This window comes from Stylophora pistillata, chromosome 8 (genome assembly GCF_964205215.1).
Source record: "Stylophora pistillata chromosome 8, jaStyPist1.2, whole genome shotgun sequence".
NCBI classification, from domain to species: domain Eukaryota; kingdom Metazoa; phylum Cnidaria; class Anthozoa; order Scleractinia; family Pocilloporidae; genus Stylophora; species Stylophora pistillata.
In genome coordinates, this window is record NC_142526.1 from 31223579 (window position 1) to 31250171 (window position 26593).

The following is a 26593-nucleotide window of genomic DNA, read 5'->3' on the forward strand; positions in this document are numbered from 1 at the left end:
GTTCGGAGGTTCCTTAATCTTGCACGATACGCGTTCTATAATAATTTATCATGAAAACGACTTTTTTTAATTTCATCTGTAGACAAACAAATTAATGCTATGATTAAGCTTCTCGAATCAAGAAGGAAGTTTACGACATTTGTTTCTCGAGTTTACATACTTGTCTCAATATCGATCTGTCGATCCTTATTCGATAATTACCTTGTATACATTTCTAATTACTAAAGTAATTAACAATTTCTTAATTGCCATTAAGACAACTTTTTGAGAGTCCTGAATCAACAATTCTGTCGGAACTGCGCAAAATAATTCTCTCAGATGAAAATTGTAATACTTTCAACGCAGATGATTCTTAATCACGGATTCCTAGCGGTTTTCACCCAGTTAAACGAGTCAATAATAAAATATTCGATCTTCATCTTCTCTGAGGAAGTGGTTAGTTTTGATAACCCTGGCGTTGGGAATATTGTGCAATGGTATCAACTACGTTAATTAATTTGAGAAAAATGTCTAAGAGGATAAACGATTAAGGAAAGAAATTTTAGAGAAGTATTGATAAAATCTTTTTTTAGTTTGGACGGATCATCGCAAAAACTTTTTTTGAACGGTTATTTTTCCTTGACAAATGTTAGTCTCGTCGTGTTAGTATTGAGTGATTCGCTTTTTATTGCCTAAAACTCGTGTTTAATGGTAAATTCTTAATTAGTGTTACTTGTTATTTTTTTACCATAACAATTGAGGTGCGTACGTGGGTCACTTTACTTAGTGTTTCGTTGCCTTCTAGTTTTAAGAGAGAATTTCAAGCGCTGAATTTTACGAAAATATTAACCTTTGGCATGTTTTACTTGAGTTGCGTGTTGAATCGTAGCAATGGCTTTTGCTTACCTTTCTCAGAATGGCATGAATTTTAAGAATATTCCTCCAACAAAAATTTTTTCATGGCAGATGTAGATCGCTCAAGACAAAAGCAGAGATGACTTCGATGTCATCTGCATGTATGATCAGCTGCAAATATGGCCTTGATTAATTTTTGCCAAAAGACAGATGTCAAGTTTACATTCAATGTTTAGAAACTATTCAGAAACCCTTAAAATCAGGTAGAGCACGGAGCTTGTTCAGTTCTTCTTTGAGAGCTAACCTGAAGCTAGAAGAATCAACGAACAGATACGGAGTAAGTAATACAGCTACGTCGTCTTTCTTAGTACGTTTTGTTTCTTTTGCAACATGCCATTGCCAGTTAGAAGGAAAAGTTTTGTAAACGTGTTATTCAGGGTCTAGAATGTCTTCGAAGACTGTTATTTTTGTGTAGATATATATATTGCTTTCAAAAATAGCTTCACAGTTCGCACGGGTTTTTGGCCGAATATGATTTTGAATACAAATTCAGTTCTCTGAAGGCTCCTTAGTTTTATATTGTCTTAAGCAGTTGTAACTTTCTCAGGTTTGCCTTTTTTATCAATACGTGTAAATCATTTCACCCGTTTGAAGAGGGACGACGAAAGACGGGTATTGTCTGAGAATGCAGCAACGCAATTAACAGTGAGGGTTCGAATCCGACTCCCGCCAGCGCAACTCGCTCAATAGATTCATTAATCATATCAGACTTTCCTTCAAAACTTTTTTCGAGCGTGTTTAGGTTGATTGTCAAACCAAAACCACAGAGGAGAGGGTGCTAAGAATTAGCTTACTTATGGTGCTAGGTTTTTTTTTTCAAGGAAAAAATGAAGTACCTCGTGCTATTGGTGATGTTTATGGCTGTGGCGTTGTCTTTTCCACTGAACAAGGAAGACGCTGAGAATGATGGGGAGGCAAACGAGGAGAAGAACGGTAATTATATCAATTTTAGATTTGTTTTTATAATCAATAAAATATCTCTCAAATGTCACAGGGTATAAATGGACCAATTTTATTCCACAAAACCACTGCTTTTTTTTTTTTTTTTTTTTTTTTAAGGAATGATGTGATAGATCTTATAGCTCTAAAATTCAGTTTTTTAATGCCTTCCCGCCATTATAATTTTCAAATTTCAGGATCGTGCAAACCATCTTACATTTTTCAAACGAAATATATAAAACGATCTCATTTGAATAACACTTAGTTTTTGTTTGTTGGTTGTTTTTTTTTTTCTTGTGGGAGACAGTCCGCCTAATCCTTGCCCATATCATAGTAAAATGGGGAAAATTAAGCTCTAACTTGATCAAATTTAGTTAAACAATCCCACCGTTTTTTAGAGCAAAGTACCGTAATTGCTTAGAAATAGTTTAATTCTAATTATTTTTTTATCGGATAAAGACCACCCACCCCAGTATTATGGAAAAAAGGGATAACGATCAGTTTTTAGTTGATCAGTATGAGTTAAATTTTCGTGTTTTTTCTTTCAAGGCATAAATCCATAGTCAAGTAAGCTGACTTTATTTTGGTTACAATGAATATATGAAGTTCATATATTTTGAACTGCGGTACTAAATACGTATGATGCACGATCCTTCGCAGTAGATAGCGCTATCTACTGCGAAGGATCGTGCATCATACGTATTTAGTACCGCAGTTCAAAATATATGAACTTCATATATTCATTGTATCTGATTTATCATCACGGGTTTATTACGAATCAACTTAACGGCCTGCTCCCAGTTGGCTTGTTAGCTCAATTGGTAGAGCGCTGCACTAGTATCGCAGAGGTCAGTGATTCGAATCCCGTACAGGCCTGATTTTTTTTCAGGTCTGATTTTCGCTATTGCATAAATAGCGCTATCTACTGCGAAGGATCGTGCATCATACGTATGACTTTATTTTGTTCTCTTGATTTTGGCACAATGAATATTTGAAGTTCATATATTTTGAACTGCGGTATTAAATACCCGTGATGATAAATCAGATACAATGAATATATGAAGTTTATTACGAATCAACTTAACGGCCTGCTCCCAGTTGGCTTGTTAGCTCAATTGGTAGAGCGCTACACTAGTATCGCAGAGGTCAGTGGTTCGAATCCCGTACAGGCCTGATTTTTTTCAGGTCTGATTTTCGCCATTGCATAAATAGCGCTATCTACTGCGAAGGATCGTGCATCATACCTATCTCTTGATTTTGTTTGAAGAATTTTGATTTTTCCGTTCCTTTTGTTTTGTTTTTTTTTTCAGACACTAAGGGGCTGTATTTTGTGGAGGCGCGGTGGCCTCATGGTTAGTGCGCTCGACTCCCGGATCGAATGGTCCGGGTTCGAGCCCCGGCCGGGACATTGTGTTGTGTTCTTAGGCAACACACTTTACTCTCACAGTGCCTCTCTTCACCCAGGTGTATAAATGCTGGGGTAACCCCTTGATGGACTGGCATCCCATCCAGGGGGGAGTAGAAATACTCCTAGTCGCTTCATGCTAAAGAAACTGGAGTTAAGCACCGGCCTAATAGGCCACTAGGCTCGTCAACAGACTTTACCTTTACCTTAAGGGACTGTATTTTACTATACGGCCCGCTAAATTCAGAAAAAATTTTAGAATTAAAGTCGTCCCCCTCTATTTGAACTCAAAGATATTTTTCCTTTTTTCTTTTTTCTTTTTTTCTTTTTCAGACGCCAGCCCACCTTATTATTATGGAAAAAGGGAAAATGGTAAGGTTCTTAGCTGACGAAATAGCTTTTATCATATCTCTCTGTTAGCACATGCGCTGTTTGGTCAATATAGCGGGCTCTAGTTTACTGTATGGCCCGCTAAATTCAAAAAATTGTTCGAATTAAAGTCTTGCCCCTCTATTTGAACTCAAAGATATTTCCCCCTCTTTTTTTTTTTTTTTTTCAGTCGCTCGCCCACCTTATTACGGAAAAAGGGAAAATGTTAAGGTTCTTAGCTGACGAAATAGTTTTTGTTATATCTCTTTGTTAGCACATGCGCTATGTTTGGTCAATTTAGCGGGCTGTATTTTACTGTATGGCTCGCTAAATTCAAAATATTGTTCGAATTAAAGTCTTCCCCCTCTATTTGAACTCAAAGATATTTCCCCCTCTTTTTTATTTTTTTTTTCAGTCGCTCGCCCACCTCCTTATTATGGAAAAAGGGAAAATGGTAAGGTTCTTAGCTGACGAAATAGTTTTTATCATATCTCTCTGTTAGCACATGCGCCATGTTTAGTCAATGTAGCGGGCTGTATTTTACTGTACGGCCCGCTAAATTCAAAAACTTGTTTGAATTAAAGTCTTGCCCCTCTATTTGAACTCAAAGATATTTCCCCCTCTTTTTTTTTTTTTTTTTTTTTTTTTTTTCCAGTCGCTCGCCCACCTCCTTATTATGGAAAAAGGGAAAATGGTAAGGTTCTTAGCTGACGAAATAGTTTTTATCATATCTCTCTGTTAGCACATGCGCCATGTTTGGTCAATGTAGCGGGCTTTATTTTACTGTACGGCCCGCTAAATTCAAAAAATTGTTTGAATTAAAGTCTTGCCCCTCTATTTGAACTCAAAGATATTTCGCCCTCCTTTTTTTTTTTTCTCTTTTTCAAGACGCCCGCCCACCTCCTTATTATGGAAAAAGGGAAAATGGTAAGGTTCTTAGCTGACGAAATAGTTTTTATCACATCTCTCTGTTAGCACATGCACCATGTTAGGTCAATGTAGCGGGCCGTATTTTACTGTATTGTCCGCTAAATTAAAAAAAATTGTCGGAATTGAAGTCTTCCCCCTCTATTTGAACTCACCTTAATATTTCCCCCTCTTTTTTCTTTTTTTCAGTCGCCCGCCCACCTTATTATTATGGAAAAAGGGAAAATGGTAAGGTTCTTAGCTGACGAAATAGATTTTATCATATCTCTCTGTTAGCACATGCACCATGTTTGGTCAATGTAGCGGGCTTTATTTTACTGTACGGCCCGCTAAATTCAAAAACTTGTTTGAATTAAAGTCTTGCCCCTCTATTTGAACTCAAAGATATTTCCCCCTCTTTTTTTTTTTTTTTTCTTTTTCAAGACGCCCGCCCACCACCTTATTATGGAAAAAGGGAAAATGGTAAGGTTCTTAGCTGACGAAATAGTTTTTATCATATCTCTCTGTTAGCATATGCGCCATGTTTGGTCAATGTAGCGGGCTTTATTTTACTGTACGGCCCGCTAAATTCAAAAAATTGTTTGAATTAAAGTCTTGCCCCTCTATTTGAACTCAAAGATATTTCCCCCTCTTTTTTTTTTTTTTTCTTTTTCAAGACGCCCGCCCACCTCCTTATTATGGAAAAAGGGAAAATGGTAAGGTTCTTAGCTGACGAAATAGTTTTTATCACATCTCTCTGTTAGCACATGCACCATGTTTGGTCAATGTAGCGGGCCGTATTTTACTGTATTGCCCGCTAAATTAAAAAAATTGTCGGAGTTGAAGTCTTCCCCCTCTATTTGAACTCAACTTGATATTTCCCCCTCTTTTTTCTTTTTTTCAGTCGCCCGCCCACCTTATTATTATGGAAAAAGGGAAAATGGTAAGGTTCTTAGCTGACGAAATAGATTTTATCAGATCTCTCTGTTAGCACATGCGCCATGTTTGGTCAATGTAGCGGGCTTTATTTTACTGTACGGCCCGCTAAATTCAAAAAATTGTTCGAATTAAAGTCTTGCCCCTCTATTTGAACTCAAAGATATTTCCCCCTCTTTTTTCTTTTTTTCAGTCGCCCGCCCACCTTATTATTATGGAAAAAGGGAAAATGGTAAGGTTCTTAGCTGACGAAATAGATTTCATCATATCTCTCTGTTAGCACATGCGCCATGTTTGGTCAATGTAGCGGGCCGTTTTTTACTGTATTGCCCGCTAAATTAAAAAAAATTGTCGGAATTGAAGTCTTCCCCCTCTATTTGAACTTAACTTGATATTTCCCCCTCTTTTTTTCTTTTTTTCAGTCGCCCGCCCACCTTATTATTATGGAAAAAGGGAAAATGGTAAGGTTCTTAGCTGACGAAATAGATTTTATCAGATCTCTCTGTTAGCACATGCGTCATGTTTGGTCAATGTAGCGGGTTGTATTTTACTATATGTCCCCCTAAATTCAAAAAATTGTTCGAATTAAAGTCTTGCCCCTCTATTTGAACTCAAAGATATTTCCCCCTCTTTTTTTTTTTTTTTTTTTGTGTCAAACGCCCGCCCACCTCCTTATTATGGAAAAAGGGAAAATGGTAAGGTACTTAGCTGACGGAATAGTTTTTATCATATCTCTCTGTTAGCACATGCACCATGTTTGGTCAATGTAGCGGGCTGTATTTTACTGTATTGCCCGCTAAATTAAAAAAATTGTTCGAATTATCGTCTTCTCCCTCTATTTGAACTCAAAGATATTTCCGCCCTTTTTTTTTTTCAGTCGCCCGCCCACCTCCTTATTATGGAAAAAGGGAAAATGGTAAGGTTCTTAGCTAACGAAATAGTTTTTATCATATCTCTCTGTTAGCACATGCGCCATGTTTGGTCAAGCCTGGTTCACATATGATCGCAAACGATCGCAGGCGATTTTTGACAGCCGAGTCCATGGTTTACTATTCAGTGGCAATACAATGTAACTCCAATCAACCAACATAAGCGCAAAGGACGCTGAACTTTTAATAGGTGTTAATATTCTGTTTCTGTTGTCTTTACTTAAACGGAGAATCGCTGCCAGATCATAGAAGAAACGCCGCTTCTTGGTACAGAAAGTCTTGAGAAAGAGAGTACTCTTTGCTAAAGCGATTGAACAAACAATCGTATTTTCTCTTTTCTTCTATAAACTGTTCCGTGTCAATTTTACCTTCTATCTTGTCAAAACACACGCGCGTGTAAAAGTTGATAAACAACTGGTTGTCATGGTATCATGCCGCTTACATAGCATTATTGGACACATTTCAACCGCATGATCGCAGAACTTTGTTCACATATGATCGCACTCGATCGCAGACGATCGCACGAATAGAACATGGTTCTATTCTTGCGATCGCTTGCGATCGCGATCGCAAGAATAGAAGCATGTTCTATTTGTGCGATCGGTTGCGATCGTCTGCGTTCGTGTGCGACCATATGTAAACAAAGTTCTGCGATCATGCGATTGAAATGTGTCCAATAATGCTATGTTTTCCAGCGTGCAGCAATAGAAGCGCCATGATACCATGACAACCAGTTGTTTATCAACTTTTACACGTGTGTGTGTGTTTTGACAAGATGGAAGCATGGTGAAATTGACGCGGAACAGTTTATGGAACAAATTAGAAAATACGATTGTTTTTTCAATCGCTTTAAGACTTTACGCATCCAGAAGCGACGTTTCTTCTTTGACCTAGCAGCGATTCTCCGTTTAGGTAGAGACAACAGAAGCAGAATGTTAACACCTATTAAAAGTTCAGAGTGAACATGCGGTTCGCGATATTCGGTTAAGTGGTTTCAGCGATGGTGCGATCACCTGCGATCGTCTGCGGCGATTATATGTGAACCAGGCTTTACTTCGCTTGCTCGAGCCGCACAGGGAAATATTGGCTCTAGGTCGTTTTTGTATGGATCTCGCTACGCTCTGTCCCTACTGCCATGACCTCGGGCCAATATTCCTCAGTAGGACCCTCCCCATCTGTTAAGGCGGCAAAATGCGAGATAAAAAAATCCCTCAACTTGTCGCGCAACCTGAGCAAATCTGTTGGATGACAAGTTGTGAGTTTGATTAAAAACGAGCAACAAAGCCAAAATTTGTAGCTCAAAGTAGACCCCTAATTTTTGCAACAACTTTCTTAAACGCTCAATAAAATGTTATTGGTGTTTGACAAGTTGATCACGTGAGGTGAAAAACGCGAAGCATCGACCCAAAACTTGCAACGAAACAATGTTGCGCGACAAGTTGAGAGTTTTTGTATCTCGTATTTCGCCTTTTTCTCGACCCTCACAGTAAAGTATGATACACTAAATATATAACCACAAGTTCTTTAGTGGATCGGCTGCTATTCTTATTATCAAATTTTAGGATTCACAGAACCACTTTTAATTTTTATCCATATCCCAGAACTAATATAAAGCCCCACAAAGGATCCACAATCAATTGCAAGAGATTTTATTTCCTGTCAAAGAAAGGACTGTCATCGACGGAGACGTTCCAACTTGCAATTAATTATATTATGGGAAAAAAAACTGCTGATTAAATCCCGTTATTGATTACATCGCAGTTCCACATCGCAGGGCCAATCATGATTTGAATTAATATACTGTTTTCTGAGTATATTTGTTTTTGTTTCTTTCTGAGTATATTTTTTTTGTTTCTTGGCAAGAGGAACATCGTTAAGTTAAATTGATAAGATAAGTATTAATTCTACAAATTTTCCTTTCCACCTTTCTGACCTATGGCCGGGATGAATCTCTTGGGTAGCTTTAGGTGGAAGGTTTTTAGCGGAAAAAATCGAGAATGCTTCACGGTTTCTAAAACTCGAAAAAACTCGAGTTGCATCTTTGCTGCGAGGGTAATTTGCATTCTTTTTGTTCTTTATTCTTCCCATTTCGGTGACTCACCTAGCTAACATTATCCCAGAGAGAGTCTTTGAGTTTAAAGATAACTGAATTTCACTTGAATGTTTCGACTTTGCAGCCAAGAACGATCCCAACGTTTAACTTCAGCATCCGCGCGCATGGAACTGACTGACGATCCGAAGATTCATTTGACATAAACTTATTTAACAGTAGCCTTGGGTTGTGTATCAGAGCCGTTATATTCTGCTACGACATACTTAGTTTAAAACTACTCGGGAATGTAACCAATAAATGTGTTTAAAAAAAGTTTTCTTTTTGGCCTGTTTAATTGGTATTTCCGGGTTCGGGGAAAAAAAAGTTTGATTTCTCTGGGGTAAAAATATAGAAAAGCCCCGAACTGCTTCACATTTTCGTCATAAGTTTCGTTCAAAAAACCTAGAAGGCTACTTCGACTTTTTCAAGACATTTCCTATTCTACAAAGTGGTCAAAAAGGGCCCCTTTCATAGAGGGCCATTTTTCAAGAAATGAGGTCCAAGAAATTAGGCACCCAAAATGGTCTTTGGGGATTTTAAAAGTTGTTCTAAAGTTCGAAGTAAGTTCCATATTGCATTTGTCATATCAATCTTGTCGCTAGTTTTGTTTTCGAATACTTAATTTTCAAAACATATTACTTTAAAATAGTACTTAGTCGTGGGCAAAATCGTGGTCAATTTGACGCAAAATTATTTGACGTAAATTTATAAATGTGGCGTTTTTTTCGACTAGTGGAAATCCCATAGAGCCGTGCTCTAAAATGAACCCTGCAAAATAGAGCGGAGAGAAGACGCTATATATAATTGTAGGAAAGTCACGGAAAACATAATTGGAAACCTTGACCGACTCCCCATCCCCTTGCCGAAAAAAATGTAATTCCACTGTGAGCATTAATTCTCTTACCTACCCCTCTCCAATCGAGAGGCACATTTGAAGAGGAACTATCGCGATTCAACTTGTCACTTAAAGGGTTTGATGCCTAATTGGTTGGTGAAAGTTTTTAAACCAGTCGCTAAAAAGGATAGAAACTACTGTTTCGAGTCTTCTCACGCTTTTACGTGAGGAATGCTCGCTCGTAAAACCGTGTTATTCCTTAGGGGACCTTCGCCCTAAATGTTGTCTTACGCATGTCAAACATTTTCTTTATACATCTTAAGCTGCCCATGCCGTACCAGGTCAAAAAAAAAACAAAAAAAAAAAACGCGTAGCAACTATGTGAACAGCGAGGCATGGTTAACTGTATTATGTCAGTGTTTGAATTCTCAGTAGGAGGGTTTTGTTCATTTGACGTCAGTTCAGAAAAAAAAAGCCCCAAGCAAATTTTTTAACAAAAGCCCGAACTTAACGGCTCATTTTGCTTAAGCCGGAATTATTGGCACTTGTACGGTATGCGTCTCCTCTGCGTTCGAAGCTTCTTTTGGACTTTTTTGGGTACAATTTATGGCCGATAGTAGATTCCTGATTGAAGTAGTTTCTGCCACCTGAAAAAAGAATCTGTGCATTCGAACTTCCATGGCAGATACAGATACAACTTTGAAACAAACTAGCCCAGAAAGGAGATCCAGGAATATAGAAATATTGAATTTAAGAGCCAAAGCAGATAAAGAAATGTTTCCCAAATACACAACAGCAGGTATGTTCCAGAATTGGTTGTAGTTCTAGGAAAATAAGAATGCACTGGCATTTTTAATTTATACCGAATGCACCTTTCACAGAATGATTGCATGGTTTTCCCTGATCAGTAGAGCGGAAATCAACGATATGGCCTTAAACGAAAAAGCAGAAATGAATCGGAAGAAATGTATATGCATGAGCTGTTTCATTGATTAAATCCACTCAGGCCTCGTGTATTTCTAATTGTGACCAACTGTTTGTCCACAGTGTAATTCTTGTCAAAGTCCTCCTGTGGGAGACTACTATGAGTACAAAAAGGTTCATCTTTGTCGGAAATGTTACGATCATCACTTAACAACAGGAGAGATGTACACAAGGAGGTAATTTTAATGCAATAAAGGAGTTTTTATTTCTAAACTTTGCATACATCAATTTTTATTAATGACTTTACAAACTTACAAATTTATTTAAAGCGGATTGTTTCTTTTTTATGGTATTTAAAAGACAAATGATACCTTGAAATACATCTTTCGTCCCACAGTTGTCTTCAATCATTTCGCAAAGTAAGAGACTGCTCAAACATTCATAATCACGAAGGAACAAATGCCAGATTAATGGTAAGCATTTACAATTGCATCGTGAATTATAACTGTGAACGAGACGGGGTGATAGAATGGCCGGCTTGGTCCGCAAGTTAACGATTTCCTTTAGAAATCGAAAGGCTGTGGTGACTGTGTTAGATTTTGACCTGGGTTTTCACCGGACATTGCAGAAGCCGAAAAGGGACAATACAAAAATATTTAATTTTTTGAATTTAGATTTCTGGATTACCCTTTTCTGGCTACCGTAGTATCGTGACAAAATATTTTTCTCGATTTGCGAAAATTTTCTGCATTTATAAATAATCTTTCCTATAGGAAATATTCTTGGATTGTAAACGATTTTCGATTTTTGTTAAAGGTGTTTGTGGATCTATGAATCAAACCAGGATTTGAGTTTGTTTTCTCAATTTGTAAAACTTTTCAAAAGCGATTTATCTAAAAGATATCGATCCTAAATATTTTTTCGGATTTGCAGAATATTTTTGGATTGACCCTTTTCGGCTTCCGCATTGACATGGACTTCGCATGGACCGATAAAAGTCATAATACAGACCACTAATGGTCTTTAATAAGTATAATAAGATATGACATTTTATGTCACTTATGACTTGTGAAGGGTGGAAAAAAAATTTTTTAATTCGTGAAGTGGGTTTTCGTTTTTATGTGAAACGTGATCGTCTCAAATTTCGCGTAAAGGTGAAAGAATTTTGGGTATTATTCGTGATGCGAAAAAAGGCCAAGTATTTTTACGGGACTGACTTTTACAGAGAGTTATATGGGAACCTCGAGAAACTATGATGTCTGGTGGTGGGTATTACGTGATAATTTGGTTTCATCAACCAAGTTGGTAGCTGATGTTCTGAGCGTTATAGCTCTTCGTTAGAGCGACAGGCAGGCAAAGGGCTAACGCTGGAAACGTCAGCAACAGGACATGACGGCTTTCTCAGCTCGAATAATTCAGCACCAGCCTCAATATTTAGTTGATCGTGATTTCTTCAATCTCCCAATAATTCTTTAATTTGATATTAATTGATGTTTTCTTGATTTTCTCGAATCATGGAGTTGTGTTTAACAGCGACGTTTTATTTTATGTTTGTTGATAAAAAAAAAACTTTTCTTCAACAGCTCAAAACCGAAAAAGACCTCAAGAAACAGAGATTTAGAGAAGCATATATGAGCTTGTACTTTTGAATACGGAACAATTGGGATGCATGAAAATCTCGGATGAGTGCAAGATGTATACATTTTCTAACTGATACAAAGTTGCAAAACACGATAAGGCGAACAGTTAGTTCACCCATGGACGTATTTACTGTAAATATGTTTAATGTTAAGTGCTGTGGAAAGCGTGTATAGGTAATAACAGGCAAGAAGAGATTTTAAGCAAGATTTATTTTTACCAGGTTAGGTAGTTAGGACAAGTGTTCTAGTTATAGAAGCGTCAGAACTTCTCTTTCAATTTAACTACATGAAATGCAACAGAGGATGAAATGAAAAATATTTTACATTGCTACATTTCTGTAGCCAATTTACCCATCAAAAATACTAAACATCTTGGTTAGGAAATGTCGAGTTTGTAATAAAATCAAAGTTTTGAAAACTAAACTTTAGTTGGCTAGACAAAATTGATCTTAAATTGATCTGATAAACTCACTAGTAATTACTTAGAACTACTACAGTGGGTTATTTCATATATCCAGTGTCCGAAACTTGAACATAATATTAATGAATAAAAGAAGCGAAATTTCCCCCAGTGTCCAGTCAGTCGTTATATAACACATTTCAAAATTTATCCAAAAGTTGTGCTTGTTTCTGTGAATCACGACTGAATTGTGCTCCATGACAACGAACACTCTGTAAGAAAATTTCTTTCAGAATACAGTTATCAAAACGCTACTATAATTTGACATCAACATTTTATTTTGTTTGAACCATAAAGCTGACAGGGACGTTTTTGTGTTTCTCCAAACGCTGCCCTAGTTTTACATTAACATATTAACATTTTATTTCGTTTGAAGCATAAAATAAACAGGGAAGTTTTTCTGTGAATTATGGATCTTTCTCTTGTTTTGTTGAAAATTGCTCTAGTTCGGAGGTTCCTTAATCTTGCACGATACGCGTTCGATAATAATTTATCATGAAAACGACTTTTTTTAATTTCATCTGTAGACAAACAAATTAATGCTATGATTAAGCTTCTCGAATCAAGAAGGAAGTTTGCGACATTTGTTTCTCGAGTTTACATACTTGTCTCAATATCGATCTGTCGATCCTTATTCGATAATTACCTTGTATACATTTCTAATTACTAAAGTAATTAATAATTTCTTAATTGCCATTAAGACAACTTTTTGAGAGTCCTGAATCAACAATTCTGTCGGAACTGCGCAAAATAATTCTCTCAGATGAAAATTGTAATACTTTCAGCGCAGATGATTCTTAATCACGGATTCCTAGCGGTTTTCACCCAGTTAAATGAGTCAATAATAAAATATTCGATCTTCATCTTCTCTGAGGAAGTGGTTAGTTTTGATAACCCTGGCGTTGGGAATATTGTGCAATGGTATCAACTACGTTAATTAATTGGAGAAAAATGTCTAAGAGGATAAACGATTAAGGAAAGAAATTTTAGAGAAGTATTGATAAAATCTTTTTTTAGTTTGGACGGATCATCGCAAAAACTTTTTTTGAACGGTTATTTTTCCTTGACAAATGTTAGTCTCGTCGTGTTAGTATTGAGTGATTCGCTTTTTATTGCCTAAAACTTGTGTTTAATGGTAAATTCTTAATTAGTGTTACTTGTTATTTTTTTACCATAACAATTGAGGTGCGTACGTGGGTCACTTTACTTAGTGTTTCGTTGCCTTCTAGTTTTAAGAGAGAATTTCAAGCGCTGAATTTTACGAAAATATTAACCTTTGGCATGTTTTACTTGAGTTGCGTGTTGAATCGTAGCAATGGCTTTTGCTTACCTTTCTCAGAATGGCATGAATTTTAAGAATATTCCTCCAACAAAAATTTTTTCATGGCAGATGTAGATCGCTCAAGACAAAAGCAGAGATGACTTCGATGTCATCTGCATGTATGATCAGCTGCAAATATGGCCTTGATTAATTTTTGCCAAAAGACAGATGTCAAGTTTACATTCAATGTTTAGAAACTATTCAGAAACCCTTAAAATCAGGTAGAGCACGGAGCTTGTTCAGTTCTTCTTTGAGAGCTAACCTGAAGCTAGAAGAATCAACGAACAGATACGGAGTAAGTAATACAGCTACGTCGTCTTTCTTAGTACGTTTTGTTTCTTTTGCAACATGCCATTGCCAGTTAGAAGGAAAAGTTTTGTAAACGTGTTATTCAGGGTCTAGAATGTCTTCGAAGACTGTTATTTTTGTGTAGATATATATATTGCTTTCAAAAATAGCTTCACAGTTCGCACGGGTTTTTGGCCGAATATGATTTTGAATACAAATTCAGTTCTCTGAAGGCTCCTTAGTTTTATATTGTCTTAAGCTGTTGTAACTTTCTCAGGTTTGCCTTCTTTATCAATACGTGTAAATCATTTCACCCGTTTGAAGAGGGACGACGAGAGACGGGTATTGTCTGAGAATGCAGCAACGCAATTAACAGTGAGGGTTCGAATTCGACTCCCGCTATCGCAACTCGCTCAATAGATTCATTAAAGTGCACCTACACCCAAAAAATTTTTTTCGCTTAACGAAGTAAGCTTATTTTTTTGAGTATTTCTGCGCAAAAATTTTTTTATTTGCTCAAATCTTCAATTTTCTATGCCCAGTCAAAATACGAAAAATCGGCCGCCATCTTGCCCCACGACCGAGTTTAAAGAGGAATGGCTCTAGTGGGTAATGTGACGTCAAATCGAGAACACGAAAGTCTGCTTTTCACACATTTTCACTTGTTTGGGAAGGTTGTAGTCGATAATTGTCCGAAAATATGCCGACTAAGTGTGTTGTAGAAGGATGTAGCAACGTGCGAAATTTGCAAGAGGGTATCGCGCTCCATACAATCTTCATACAACACACCTAGTCGGCATATTTCGGACGATATCGACGACAATCTTCCCAAACAAGTGAAAATGTGTGAGATGCAGACTTTCGTGTTCTCGATTTGACGTCACATTACCCGCTAGAGCCATTCTTCTTTAAACTCGGTCGTGGGGCAAGATGGCGGCCGATTTTCCATATTTTGACTGGGCATAGAAAATTGAAGATTTGAGCAAATAAAAAAATTTTTGCGCAGAAATACTCAAAAAAATAAGCTTACTTCGTTAAGCGAAAAAAATTTTTTGGGTGTAGGTGCACTTTAATCATATCAGACTTTCCTTCAAAACTTTTTTCGAGCGTGTTTAGGTTGATTGTCAAACCAAAACCACAGAGGAGAGGGTGCTAAGAATTAGCTTACTTATGGTGCTGGGTTTTTTTTTTCAAGGAAAAAATGAAGTACCTCGTGCTATTGGTGATGTTTATGGCTGTGGCGTTGTCTTTTCCACTGAACAACGAAGACGCTGAGAATGATGGGGAGGCAAACGAGGAGAAGAACGGTAATTATGTCAATTTTAGATTTGTTTTTATAATCAATAAAATATGTCTCAAATGTCACAGGGTATAAATGGACCAATTTTATTCCACAAAACCACTGCTTTTTTTTCTTTTTTTTTTTTTTTTTTTTTTAAGGAATGATGTGATAGATCTTATAGCTCTAAAATTCAGTTTTTTAATGACTTTCTGCCATTATAATTTTCAAATTTCAGGATCGTGCAAACCATCTTACATTTTTCAAACGAAATATATAAAACGATCTCATTTGAATAACACTTAGTTTTTGTTTGTTGGTTGGTTTTTTTTTCTTGTGGGAGACAGTCTGCCTAATCCTTGCCCATATCATAGTAAAATGGGGAAAATTAAGCTCTAACTTGATCAAATTTAGTTAAACAATCCCACCGTTTTTTAGAGCAAAGTACCGTAATTGCTTAGAAATAGTTTAATTCTAATTATTTTTTTATCGGATAAAGACCACCCACCCCAGTATTAGGGAAAAAAGGGATAACGATCAGTTTTTAGTTGATCAGTATGAGTTAAATTTTCGTGTTTTTTCTTTCAAGGCATAAATCCATAGTCGAGTAAGCTGACTTTATTTTGGTTACAATGAATATATGAAGTTCATATATTTTGAACTGCGGTACTAAATACGTATGATGCACGATCCTTCGCAGTAGATAGCGCTATCTACTGCGAAGGATCGTGCATCATACGTATTTAGTACCGCAGTTCAAAATATATGAACTTCATATAGTCATTGTATCTGATTTATCATCACGGGTTTATTACAAATCAACTTAACGGCCTGCTCCCAGTTGGCTTGTTAGCTCAATTGGTAGAGCGCTGCACTAGTATCGCAGAGGTCAGTGGTTCGAATCCCGTACAGGCCTGATTTTTTTCAGGTTTGATTTTCGCTATTGCATAAATAGCGCTATCTACTGCGAAGGATCGTGCATCATACGTATCTCTTGATTTTGTTTGAAGAATTTTGATTTTTCCGTTCCTTTTGTTTTTTTTCTTCAGACACTAAGGGGCTGTATTTTGTGGAGGCGCGGTGGCCTCATGGTTAGTGCGCTCGACTCCCGGATCGAATGGTCCGGGTTCGAGCCCCGGCCGGGACATTGTGTTGTGTTCTTAGGCAACACACTTTACTCTCACAGTGCCTCTCTTCACCCAAGTGTATAAAATGCTGGGGTAACCCCTTGATGGACTGGCATCCCATCCAGGGGGGAGTAGAAATACTCCTAGTCGCTTCATGCTAAAGAAACTGGAGTTAAGCACCGGCCTAATAGGCCACTAGGCTCATCAACAGACTTTACCTTTACCGTAAGGGACTGTATTTTACTATACGGCCCGCTAAATACAAAAAAATTTTAGAATTAAAGTCGTCCCCCTCTATTTGAACTCAAAGATATTTTTCCTTTTTTCTTTTTTCTTTTTTTCTTTTTCAGACGCCGGCCCACCTGCTTATTATTATGGAAAAAGCCAAGATGGTAAGGTTCTTAGCTGACGAAATAGTTTTTATCATATCTCTCTGTTAGCACATGCGCTGTTTGGTCAATATAGCGGGCTCTAGTTTACTGTATGGCCCGCTAAATTAAAAAAACTGTTCGAATTAAAGTCTTCCCCCTCTATTTGAACTCGAAGATATTTTCCCCTCTTTTTTATTTTTTTTCTTTCAGTCGCTCGCCCACCTCCTTATTATGGAAAAAGGGAAAATGGTAAGGTTCTTAGCTGACGAAATAGTTTTTACCATGTCTCTCTGTTAGCACATGCGTCATGTTTGGTCAATGTAGCGGGCTGTATTTTACTGTACGGCCCGCTAAATTCAAAAACTTGTTTGAATTAAAGTCTTCCCCCTCTATTTGATCTCAAAGATATTTCCCCCTCTTTTTTCTTTTTCTTTTCTTTTTCAAGACGCCCGCCCACCTCCTTATTATGGAAAAAGGGAAAATGGTAAGATTCTTAGCTGACGAAATAGTTTTTATCATATCTCTCTGTTAGCACATGCACCATGTTTGGTCAATGTAGCGGGCCGTATTTTACTGTATTGCCCGCTAAATTAAAAAAAACTGTTCGAATTGAAGTCTTCCCCCACTATTTGAACTCAACTTGATGTTTCCCCATCTTTTTTCTTTTTTTCAGTCGCCCGCCCACCTCCTTATTATGGAAAAAGGGAAAATGGTAAGGTTCTTAGCTGACGAAATAGTTTTTGTTATATCTCTTTGTTAGCACATGCACCATGTTTGGTCAATGTAGCGGGCTGTATTTTACTGTATTGCCCGCTAAATTAAAAAAAATTGTTCGAATTGAAGTCCTCCCCCTCTATTTGAACTCAACTTGATATTTCCCCTTCATTTTTCTTTTTTTCAGTCGACCGCCCACCTCCTTACTATGGAAAAAGGGAAAATGGTAAGTTTCTTAGCTGACGAAATAGATTTTATTATATCTCTCTGTTAGCACATGCGTCATGTTTGATCAATGTAGCGGGTTGTATTTTACTATATGTCCCCCTAAATTCAAAAAATTGTTCGAATTAAAGTCTTCCCCCTCTATTTGAACCCAAAGATATTTCCCCCTCTTTTTTTTTTTTTTTTTTTCTTTTTCAAGACTTTACCTTTACCGTAAGGGACAGTATTTTACTATACGGCCCGCTAAATACAAAAAAAATTTAGAATTAAAGTCATCCCCCTCTATTTGAACTCAAAGATATTTTTCCATTTTTCTTTTTTCTTTTTTTCTTTTTCAGACGCCGGCCCACCTGCTTATTATTATGGAAAAAGCCAAGATGGTAAGGTTCTTAGCTGACGAAATAGCTTTTATCGTATCTCTCTGTTAGCACATGCGTTGTTTGGTCAATATAGCGGGCTCTATTTTACTGTATGGCCCGCTAAATTCAAAAAATTGTTCGAATTAAAGTCTTCCCCTTCTTTTTGAACTCAAAGATATTTCCCCCTCTTTTTTATTTATTTATTTTTTTCAGTCGCTCGCCCACCTCCTTATTATGGAAAAAGGGAAAATGGTAAGGTTCTTAGCTGACAAAATAGTTTTTATCATATCTCTCTGTTAGCACATGCGCCATGTTTGGTCAATGTAGCGGGCTTTATTTTACTGTATTGCCCGTTAAATTTAAAAAAAATGTTCGAATTGAAGTCTTCCCCTCTATTTGAACTCAAAGATATTTCCCCCTCTTTTTTTTTTCTTTATCCTTTTGAAGACTTTACCTTTACCGTAAGGGACTGTATTTTACTATACGGCCCCCTAAATACAAAAAAAGTTTAGAATTAAAGTCGTCCCCCTCTATTTGAACTCAAAGATATTTTTCCTTTTTTTCTTTTTTCTTTTTTTCTTTTTCAGTCGCTCGCCCACCTCCTTATTATGGAAAAAGGGAAAATGGTAAGGTTCTTAGCTGACGAAATAGTTTTTATCATATCTCTCTGTTAGCACATGCGCCATGTTTGGTCAATGTAGCGGGCTTTATTTTACTGTATTCCCCGTTAAATTTAAAAAAAATGTTCGAATTGAAGTCTTCCCCCTCTATTTGAACTCAAAGATATTTCCCCCTCTTTTTTTTTTTTTTTTTTTTTTTTTCAGTCGCTCGCCCACCTCCTTATTATGGAAAAAGGGAAAATGGTAAGGTTCTTAGCTGACAAAATAGTTTTTATCATATCTCTCTGTTAGCACATGCGCCATGTTTGGTCAATGTAGCGGGCTTTATTTTACTGTACGGCCCGTTAAATTAAAAAAAAGTGTTCGAATTGAAGTCTTCCCCTTCTATTTGAACTCAAAGATATTTCCCCCTCTTTTTTTTTTTTTTTTTTTTTTTTCAGTCGCTCGCCCACCTCCTTATTATGGAAAAAGGGAAAATGGTAAGGTTCTTAGCTGACAAAATAGTTTTTATCATATCTCTCTGTTAGCACATGCGCCATGTTTGGTCAATGTAGCGGGCTTTATTTTACTGTATTGCCCGTTAAATTTAAAAAAAATGTTTGAATTGAAGTCCTCCCCCTCTATTTGAACTCAAAGATATTTCTCCCTCTTTTTTTTTTTTTTTTCTTTTTCAAGACTTTACCTTTACCGTAAGGGACTGTATTTTACTATGCGGCCCGCTAAATACAAAAAAATTTTAGAATTAAAGTCGTCCCCCTCTATTTGAACTCAAAGATATTTTTCCTTTTTTCTTTTTTCTTTTTTTCTTTTTCAGACGCCGGCCCACCTGCTTATTATTATGGAAAAAGCCAAGATGGTAAGGTTCTTAGCTGACGAAATAGTTTTTATCATATCTCTCTGTTAGCACATGCGCTGTTTGGTCAATATAGCGGGCTCTATTTTACTGTATGGCCCGCTAAATTAAAAAAAACTGTTCGAATTAAAGTCTTCCCCCTCTATTTGAACTCGAAGATATTTTCCCCTCTTTTTTTTTTTTTTTTTTTCAGTCGCTCGCCCACCTCCTTATTATGGAAAAAGGGAAAATGGTAAGGTTCTTAGCTGACGAAATAGTTTTTACCATGTCTCTCTGTTAGCACATGCGTCATGTTTGGTCAATGTAGCGGGCTGTATTTTACTGTACGGCCCGCTAAATTTAAAAAATTGTTTGAATTAAAGTCTTCCCCCTCTATTTGAACTCAAAGATATTTCCCCCTCTTTTTTCTTTTTTTTTCTTTTTCTTTTCTTTTTCAAGACGCCCGCCCACCTCCTTATTATGGAAAAAGGGAAAATGGTAAGGTTCTTAGCTGACGAAATAGTTTTTATCATATCTGTCTGTTAGCACATGCACCATGTTTGGTCAATGTAGCGGGCCGTATTTTACTGTATTGCCCGCTAAATTAGAAAAAACTGTTCGAATTGAAGTCTTCCCCCTCTATTTGAACTCAACTTGATATTTCCCCCTCTTTTTTCTTTTTTTCAGTCGCCCGCCCACCTCCTTATTATGGAAAAAGGGAAAATGGTAAGGTTCTTAGCTGACGAAATAGATTTTATCATATCTCTCTGTTACCACATGCGTCATGTTTGGTCAATGTAGCGGGTTGTATTTTACTATATGTCCCCTAAATTCAAAAAATTGTTCGAATTAAAGTCTTCCCCCTCTATTTGAACCCAAAGATATTTCCCCCTCTTTTTTTTTTTTTTTTTTGTCAAACGTCCGCCCACCTCCTTATTGTGGAAAAAGGGAAAATGGTGAGGTACTTAGCTGACGGAATAGTTTTTATCATATCTCTCTGTTAGCACACGCACCATGTTTGGTCCGTGTAGCGGGCTGTATTTTACTGTATTGCCCGCTAAATTAAAAAAATTGTTCGAATTAACGTCTTCCCCCTCTATTTGAACTCAAAGATATTTCCGCCCTTTTTTTTTTTTTTCAGTCGCCCGCCCACCTCCTTATTATGGAAAAAGGGAAAATGGTAAGGTTCTTAGCTGACGAAATAGTTTTTATCATATCTCTCTGTTAGGACATGCGCCATGTTTGGTCAAGCCCGGTTCACATATGATCGCCAACGATCGCAGGCGATTTTTGACAGCCGAGTCCATGGTTTACTATTCAGTGGCAATACAATGTAACTCCAATCAACCAACATAACCGCAAAGGACGCTGAACTTTTAATAGGTGTTAATATTCTGTTTTTGTTGTTTTTACTTAAACGGAGAGTCGCTCCCAGATCAAAGAAGAAACGCCGCTTCTTGGTGCAGAAAGTCTTGAGAAAGAGAGTACTCTTTGCTAAAGTGATTGAACAAACAATCGTATTTTCTCTTTTCTTCTATAAACTGTTCCGTGTCAATTTTACCTTCTATCTTGTCAAAACACACGCGCGTGTAAAAGTTGATAAACAACTGGTTGTCATGGTATCATGCCGCTTATATAGCATTATTGGACACATTTCAACCGCATGATCGCAGAACTTTGTTCACATATGATCGCACTCGATCGCAGACGATCGCGATCGCAAGAATAGAAGCATGTTCTATTTGTGCGATCGGTTGCGATCGTCTGCGTTCGTGTGCGACCATATGTGAACAAAGTTCTGCGATCATGCGATTGAAATGTGTCCAATAATGCTATATCTTCCAGTGTGCAGCAATACAAGCGCCATGATACCACGACAACCAGTTGTTTATCAACTTTTACACGTGTGTGTGTTTTGACAAGATGGAAGCATGGTGAAATTGACGCGGAACAGTTTATGGAACAAATTAGAAAATACGATTGTTTTTTCAATCGCTTTAAGACTTTACGCATCCAGAAGCGACGTTTCTTCTTTGACCTAGCAGCGATTCTCCGTTTAAGTAGAGACAACAGAAGCAGAATGTTAACACCTATTAAAAGTTCAGAGTGAACATGCGGTTCGCGATATTCGGTTAAGTGGTTTCAGCGATGGTGCGATCACCTGCGATCGTCTGGGGCGATTATATGTGAACTAGGCTTTACTTCGCTTGCTCGAGCCACACAGGGAAATATTGGCTCTTGGTCGTTTTTGTATGGATCTCGCTACGCTCTGTCCCTACTGCCACGACCTCGGGCCAATATTCCTCAGTAGGACCCTTCCGATCTGTTAAGGCGGCAAAATGCGAGATAAAAAAATCCCTCAACTTGTCGCGCAACCTGAGCAAATCTGTTGGATGACAAGTTGTGAGTTTGATTAAAAACGAGCAACAAAGCCAAAATTTGTAGCTCAAAGTAGACCCCTAATTTTTGCAACAACTTTCTTAAACGTCAAACAAAATGTTATTGGTGTTTGACAAGTTGATCACGTGAGGTGAAAAACGTGAAGCATCGATCCAAAAGTTGCAACGAAACAATGTTGCGCGACAAGTTGAGAGTTTTTGTATCTCGTATTTCGCCTTTTTCTCGACCCTCACAGTAAAGTATGATACACTAAATATATAACCACAAGTTCTTTAGTGGATCGGCTGCTATTCTTATTATCAAATTTTAGGATTCACAGAACCACTTTTAATTTTTATCTATATCCCAGAACTAATATAAAGCCCCACAAAGGATCCACAATCAATGGCAAGAGATTTTATTTCCTGTCAAAGAAAGGACTGTCATCGACGGAGACGTTCCAACTTGCAATTAATTATATTATGGGAAAAAAAACTGCTGATTAAATCCCGTTATTGATTACATCGCAGTTCCACATCGCAGGGCCAATCATGATTTGAATTAATATACTGTTTTCTGAGTGTATTTGTTTTTGTTTCTTTCTGAGTATATTTTTTTTGTTTCTTGGCAAGAGGAACATCGTTAAGTTAAATTGATAAGATAGTATTAATTCTACAAATTTTCCTTTCCACCTTTCTGACCTATGGCCGGGATGAATCTCTTGGGTAGCTTTAGGTGGAAGGTTTTTAGCGGAAAAAATCGAGAATGCTTCACGGTTTCTAAAACTCGAAAAAACTCGAGTTGCATCTTTGCTGCGAGGGTAATTTGCATTCTTTTTGTTCTTTATTCTTCCCATTTCGGTGACTCACCTGGCTAACATTATCCGAGAGAGAGTCCCTGAGTTTACGTATAACTGAATTTCACTTGAATGTTTCGACTTTGCAGCCAAGAACGATCCCAACGTTTAACTTCAGCGTCCGCGCGGATGGAACTGACTGACGATCCGAAGATTCAGTTGACATAAACTTATTTAAGAGTAGCCTTGGGTTGTGTATCAGAGCCGTTATATTCTGCTACGACATACTTAGTTTAAAACTACTCGGGAATGTAACCAATAAATGTATTTAAAAAAAGTTTTCTTTTTGGCCTGTTTAATTGGTATTTCCGGGTTCGAGGAAAAAAAAGTTTGATTTCTCTGGGGTAAAAATATAGAAAAGCCCCGAACTGTTTCACATTTTCGTCATAAGTTTCGTTCAAAAAACCTAGAAGGCTACTTCGACTTTTTCAAGACATTTCCTATTCTACAAAGTGGTCAAAAAGGGCCCCTTTCATAGAGGGCCATTTTTCAAGAAATGAGGTCCAAGAAATTAGGCACCCAAAATGGTCTTTGGAGATTTTAAAAGTTGTTCTAAAGTTCGAAGTAAGTTCCATATTGCATTTGTCATATCAATCTTGTCGCTAGTTTTGTTTTCGAATACTTAATTTTCAAAACATATTACTTTAAAATAGTACTTAGTCGTGGGCAAAATCGTGGTCAATTTGACGCAAAATTATTTGACGTAAATTTATAAATGTGGCGTTTTTTTCGACTAGTGGAAATCCCATAGAGCCGTGCTCTAAAATGAACCCTGCAAAATAGAGCGGAGAGAAGACGCTATATATAATTGTAGGAAAGTCACGGAAAACATAATTGGAAACCTTGACCGACCCCCCATCCCCTTGCCGAAAAAAAAGTAATTCCACTGTGAGTATTAATTCTCTTACCTAACCCTCCCCAATCGAGAGGTACATTTGAAGAGGAACTATCGCGATTCAACTTGTCACTTAAAGGGTTTGACGCCTAATTGGTTGGTGAAAGTTTTTAAACCAGTCGCTAAAAAGGATAGAAACTACTGTTTCGAGTCTTCTCACGCTTTTACGTGAGGAATGCTCGCTCGTAAAACCGTGTTATTCCTTAGGGGACCTTCGCCCTAAATGTTGTCTTACGCATGTCAAACACTTTCTTTATACATCTTAAGCTGCCCATGCCGTACCAGGTCAAAAAAAAAAAAAAAAAAAAAACGCGTAGCAACTATGTTAACAGCGAGGCATGGTTAACTGTATTATGTCAGTGTTTGAATTCTCAGTAGGAGGGTTTTGTTCATTTGACGTCAGTTCAGAAAAAAAAAGCCCCAAGCAAATTTTTTAACAAAAGCCCGAACTTAACGGCTCATTTTGCTTAAGCCGGAATTATTGGCACTTGTACGGTATGCGTCTCCTCTGTGTTCGAAGCTTCTTTTGGACTTTTTTGGGTACAATTTATTGCCGATAGTAGATTCCTGATTGAAGTAGTTTCTGCCACCTGAACAAAGAATCTGTGCATTCGAACTTCCATGGCAGATACAGATACAACTTTGAAACAAACTAGCCCAGAAAGGAGATCCAGGAATATAGAAATATTGAATTTAAGAGCCAAAGCAGATAAAGAAATGTTTCCCAAATACACAACAGCAGGTATGTTCCAGAATTGGTTGTAGTTCTAGGAAAATAAGAATGCACTGGCATTTTTAATTTATACCGAATGCACCTTTCACAGAATGATTGCATGGTTTTCCCTGATCAGTAGAGCGGAAATCAACGATATGGCCTTAAACGAAAAAGCAGAAATGAATCGGCGTGCAAAGTAATATCTCCTTCACGTAGTATCTTTCCAACACCCTTCTATATTTTGAAATTCAATAACGAAGAAGAACTCGGGTCCTTAACAGTCGCTCACATTTCCTGAAAACTGAACAAAAGCTGAACCCTATATGATTTTTAACCATTGAATCGGAAAATTAATTTCACCAGTATCGTCTAACAAAGCATGGTAGTCGGTTTTCTTTGCATTACCGAGTTTGAACAATTTGAAGAAGCGTAATCATGTTTACTCTATATTTGAATAGAAGGTCGTACAATTTTGCAGTATTAATCTGAAAAGCAAGATTGATACTTAACTGCCACTTCAGTGATATGCCGTCCTAAATTAACTTAGGGAGAACGTTGGACGTCTATTTACTTCGTTGCATGGCGAGATGAATAAATGAATATTCTGGAAACATTTACTTTTGTTTCTTCGGTCTGGTACCTTGTCTGCAACACGGTGATAGGAAATGAAAATTACGACTGTTTTTCACTGTATAATTAATTAAGTAACCGTTTAAGATTCTTCTAGAAAAAATATTTGTAAAAACAAAAATTGGAAGGCCAAGGATCAAAAAGGAACTGAAAATGATTTCCAAGTTAGTTGAGCGAGCTACGAGAACAAGTCACAAATTATTTTATTTCGCAAGCCCCTTGTATAAAAAATCCGCGGCGAAAGGCAAATAATGAGTTTCAGGGAAGGTCCTGAACGGAAATTTAATTTGAAAAATACAATTCAACGACAGTGTAACTACCCCAAACAACCCCAATTTTAAAACTTTGTAAATGTTACATCGGCTTTAAATTCTGAACTTACCTAGGTCTTGATTTAAAGATAATTTTCAAATATTTCAATGACTATGAAGAAAGAAAAGACGTCGGCCCATGCAAGCATGTTTATAATATGGGAAAAATTATGCTATTGGTAAGGAAATTCCTTTCTACATTGTGCTGCCTATTCATCCTTAAACAAATGACGTTTTGATAAAATGTGGAGAAAACCACAGGTTCCTTTATGCTGTGATAATTCACCATTGCAGCGGCTATGGTTACTTTGGGGTCCACCTCATCCACTCGGAATCGCTAGCTTAACGCCATATAGCGGCTATTTGGGAAAAAAATTTCGGTTTGCCATTCTGTTTAAACTAACATGTACAAGCTGCGAACAGTTTTGCTTTATCTATTTGACGTATATTCAGTTCTAGCGTTAGAAGCATTTTACCATCGCTCGTCCAGTTTAAGAGAGATCTTTCAGTTTCGTCGATACAAGCCACAACTGTTTAAGGGATTTTTTTGAAGGAAAGATGTTCGGTCTTTTCTGTCGCCTAAAGGACGGTGCTCTTCCAACGCGAAACGTTCTTTTTAGATTTTAGTTTTCAGTATTTATGGTCATAATGCATTCGATTTCTCTAGCGAGTTCTATGCATCGCTATGCAGATTTTCAAATGCAGCCTGAGGGTTAAACTTTTTTTTTTTTGGGAAGCGTGATTGCATCATCGTTAATGGACAATATTTTGTTCACTGCGGCTGCTCCATCTTTTTCGAGATCTTTGATTTCGTACTTCTCATCCAAAAAAGCGACCAATCTCCCTCGTTGCTCGCCAGTGGAGCACTGATTAGCTATCCACTGAGCTGTCTGTTTGCTAGTGAGTCCTAACACGTGCTTTTCCCACAGATGAGTCGATTTTTCAACCTGCGTTTTCAGGATATTTTCTTCAGTCTCTTTTTTCCATACAAACGGCTTTGATTTCAATGGAAGTTCCGGAGCGTTTCTTTTATTGTGTGGCATGCAAAGTGCATGTTTTCTGGGTAAGACTCGCTTGGAATTTGATTTCAAAGTTTTTTCGTTGTTTTTTCGACGCCTTGCAGATATGGAAAGGTCGTTAATCTTGTACAACTCTTTCACGTCTGATGAAAAGTACGATGACAAACTCGGGTCGCCCCTATATTGAATAACTTCCTCAGTAAAATTCAGCGACGGTATGCATATTGTTTCGGTCTTTTTCCTAGAAGTGGTCCATTCCTGTGTCTGTTGCTTTTTCCTCCACCGAGAGCCATGCTTTGAACTGAATTTGAGAAACTCCGAAT

General features: G+C 37.3%; 2 protein-coding genes and 2 long non-coding RNA genes across 53 annotated transcripts in view; all 4 read left to right on the forward strand.

Annotated features, from left to right (window-relative positions):
• The first annotated feature begins 747 nt into the window (after positions 1-747).
• On the forward strand, positions 748-22983 carry LOC148725842 (uncharacterized). Of its 50 annotated transcripts, XM_088730141.1 has the most exons (26): positions 785-1171; positions 1716-1827; positions 3572-3610; positions 3798-3832; positions 4022-4061; positions 4263-4301; positions 4496-4534; positions 4724-4762; positions 4958-4996; positions 5191-5229; positions 5418-5456; positions 5643-5681; positions 5872-5910; positions 16926-16964; positions 17161-17199; positions 17389-17427; positions 17617-17655; positions 17993-18034; positions 18838-18876; positions 19074-19112; positions 19448-19489; positions 19680-19718; positions 19925-19963; positions 20153-20191; positions 20607-20645; positions 22790-22983. In XM_088730141.1, exons 2-26 carry the CDS (start codon positions 1722-1724, stop codon positions 22810-22812), a joined length of 1029 nt encoding a protein of 342 aa, XP_088586267.1. In that variant the 5' UTR covers positions 785-1171; positions 1716-1721; the 3' UTR covers positions 22813-22983. The 50 variants fall into 50 exon arrangements, with proteins under 50 accessions (XP_088586280.1, XP_088586310.1, XP_088586268.1 ...); XM_088730154.1 differs by lacking the exon at positions 3572-3610 and having other exon boundaries at positions 748-1171; XM_088730142.1 differs by lacking the exon at positions 3798-3832 and having other exon boundaries at positions 757-1171; positions 4023-4061.
• Positions 6106-8765, forward strand: LOC148725843 (uncharacterized). Its single transcript, XR_015990599.1, has 3 exons — positions 6106-6144; positions 6327-6365; positions 8556-8765. It is a non-coding gene; the product is annotated as an uncharacterized LOC148725843 (long non-coding RNA).
• Positions 9768-16675, forward strand: LOC148725844 (uncharacterized). Its single transcript, XR_015990598.1, has 6 exons — positions 9768-10104; positions 10353-10465; positions 10627-10702; positions 11813-13945; positions 15134-15245; positions 16267-16675. It is a non-coding gene; the product is annotated as an uncharacterized LOC148725844 (long non-coding RNA).
• Positions 22984-24041: 1058 nt separating the features above from the next.
• LOC111329649 (uncharacterized) overlaps positions 24042-26593 on the forward strand; it is a 17148-nt gene continuing 14596 nt past the window's right edge. The window contains exon 1 of the mRNA XM_022934399.2: positions 24042-24337. Within this exon, the coding sequence (XP_022790134.1) occupies positions 24217-24337 (121 nt within the window). The 5' untranslated portion in view covers positions 24042-24216. The remainder of the gene's footprint in view (positions 24338-26593) is intronic.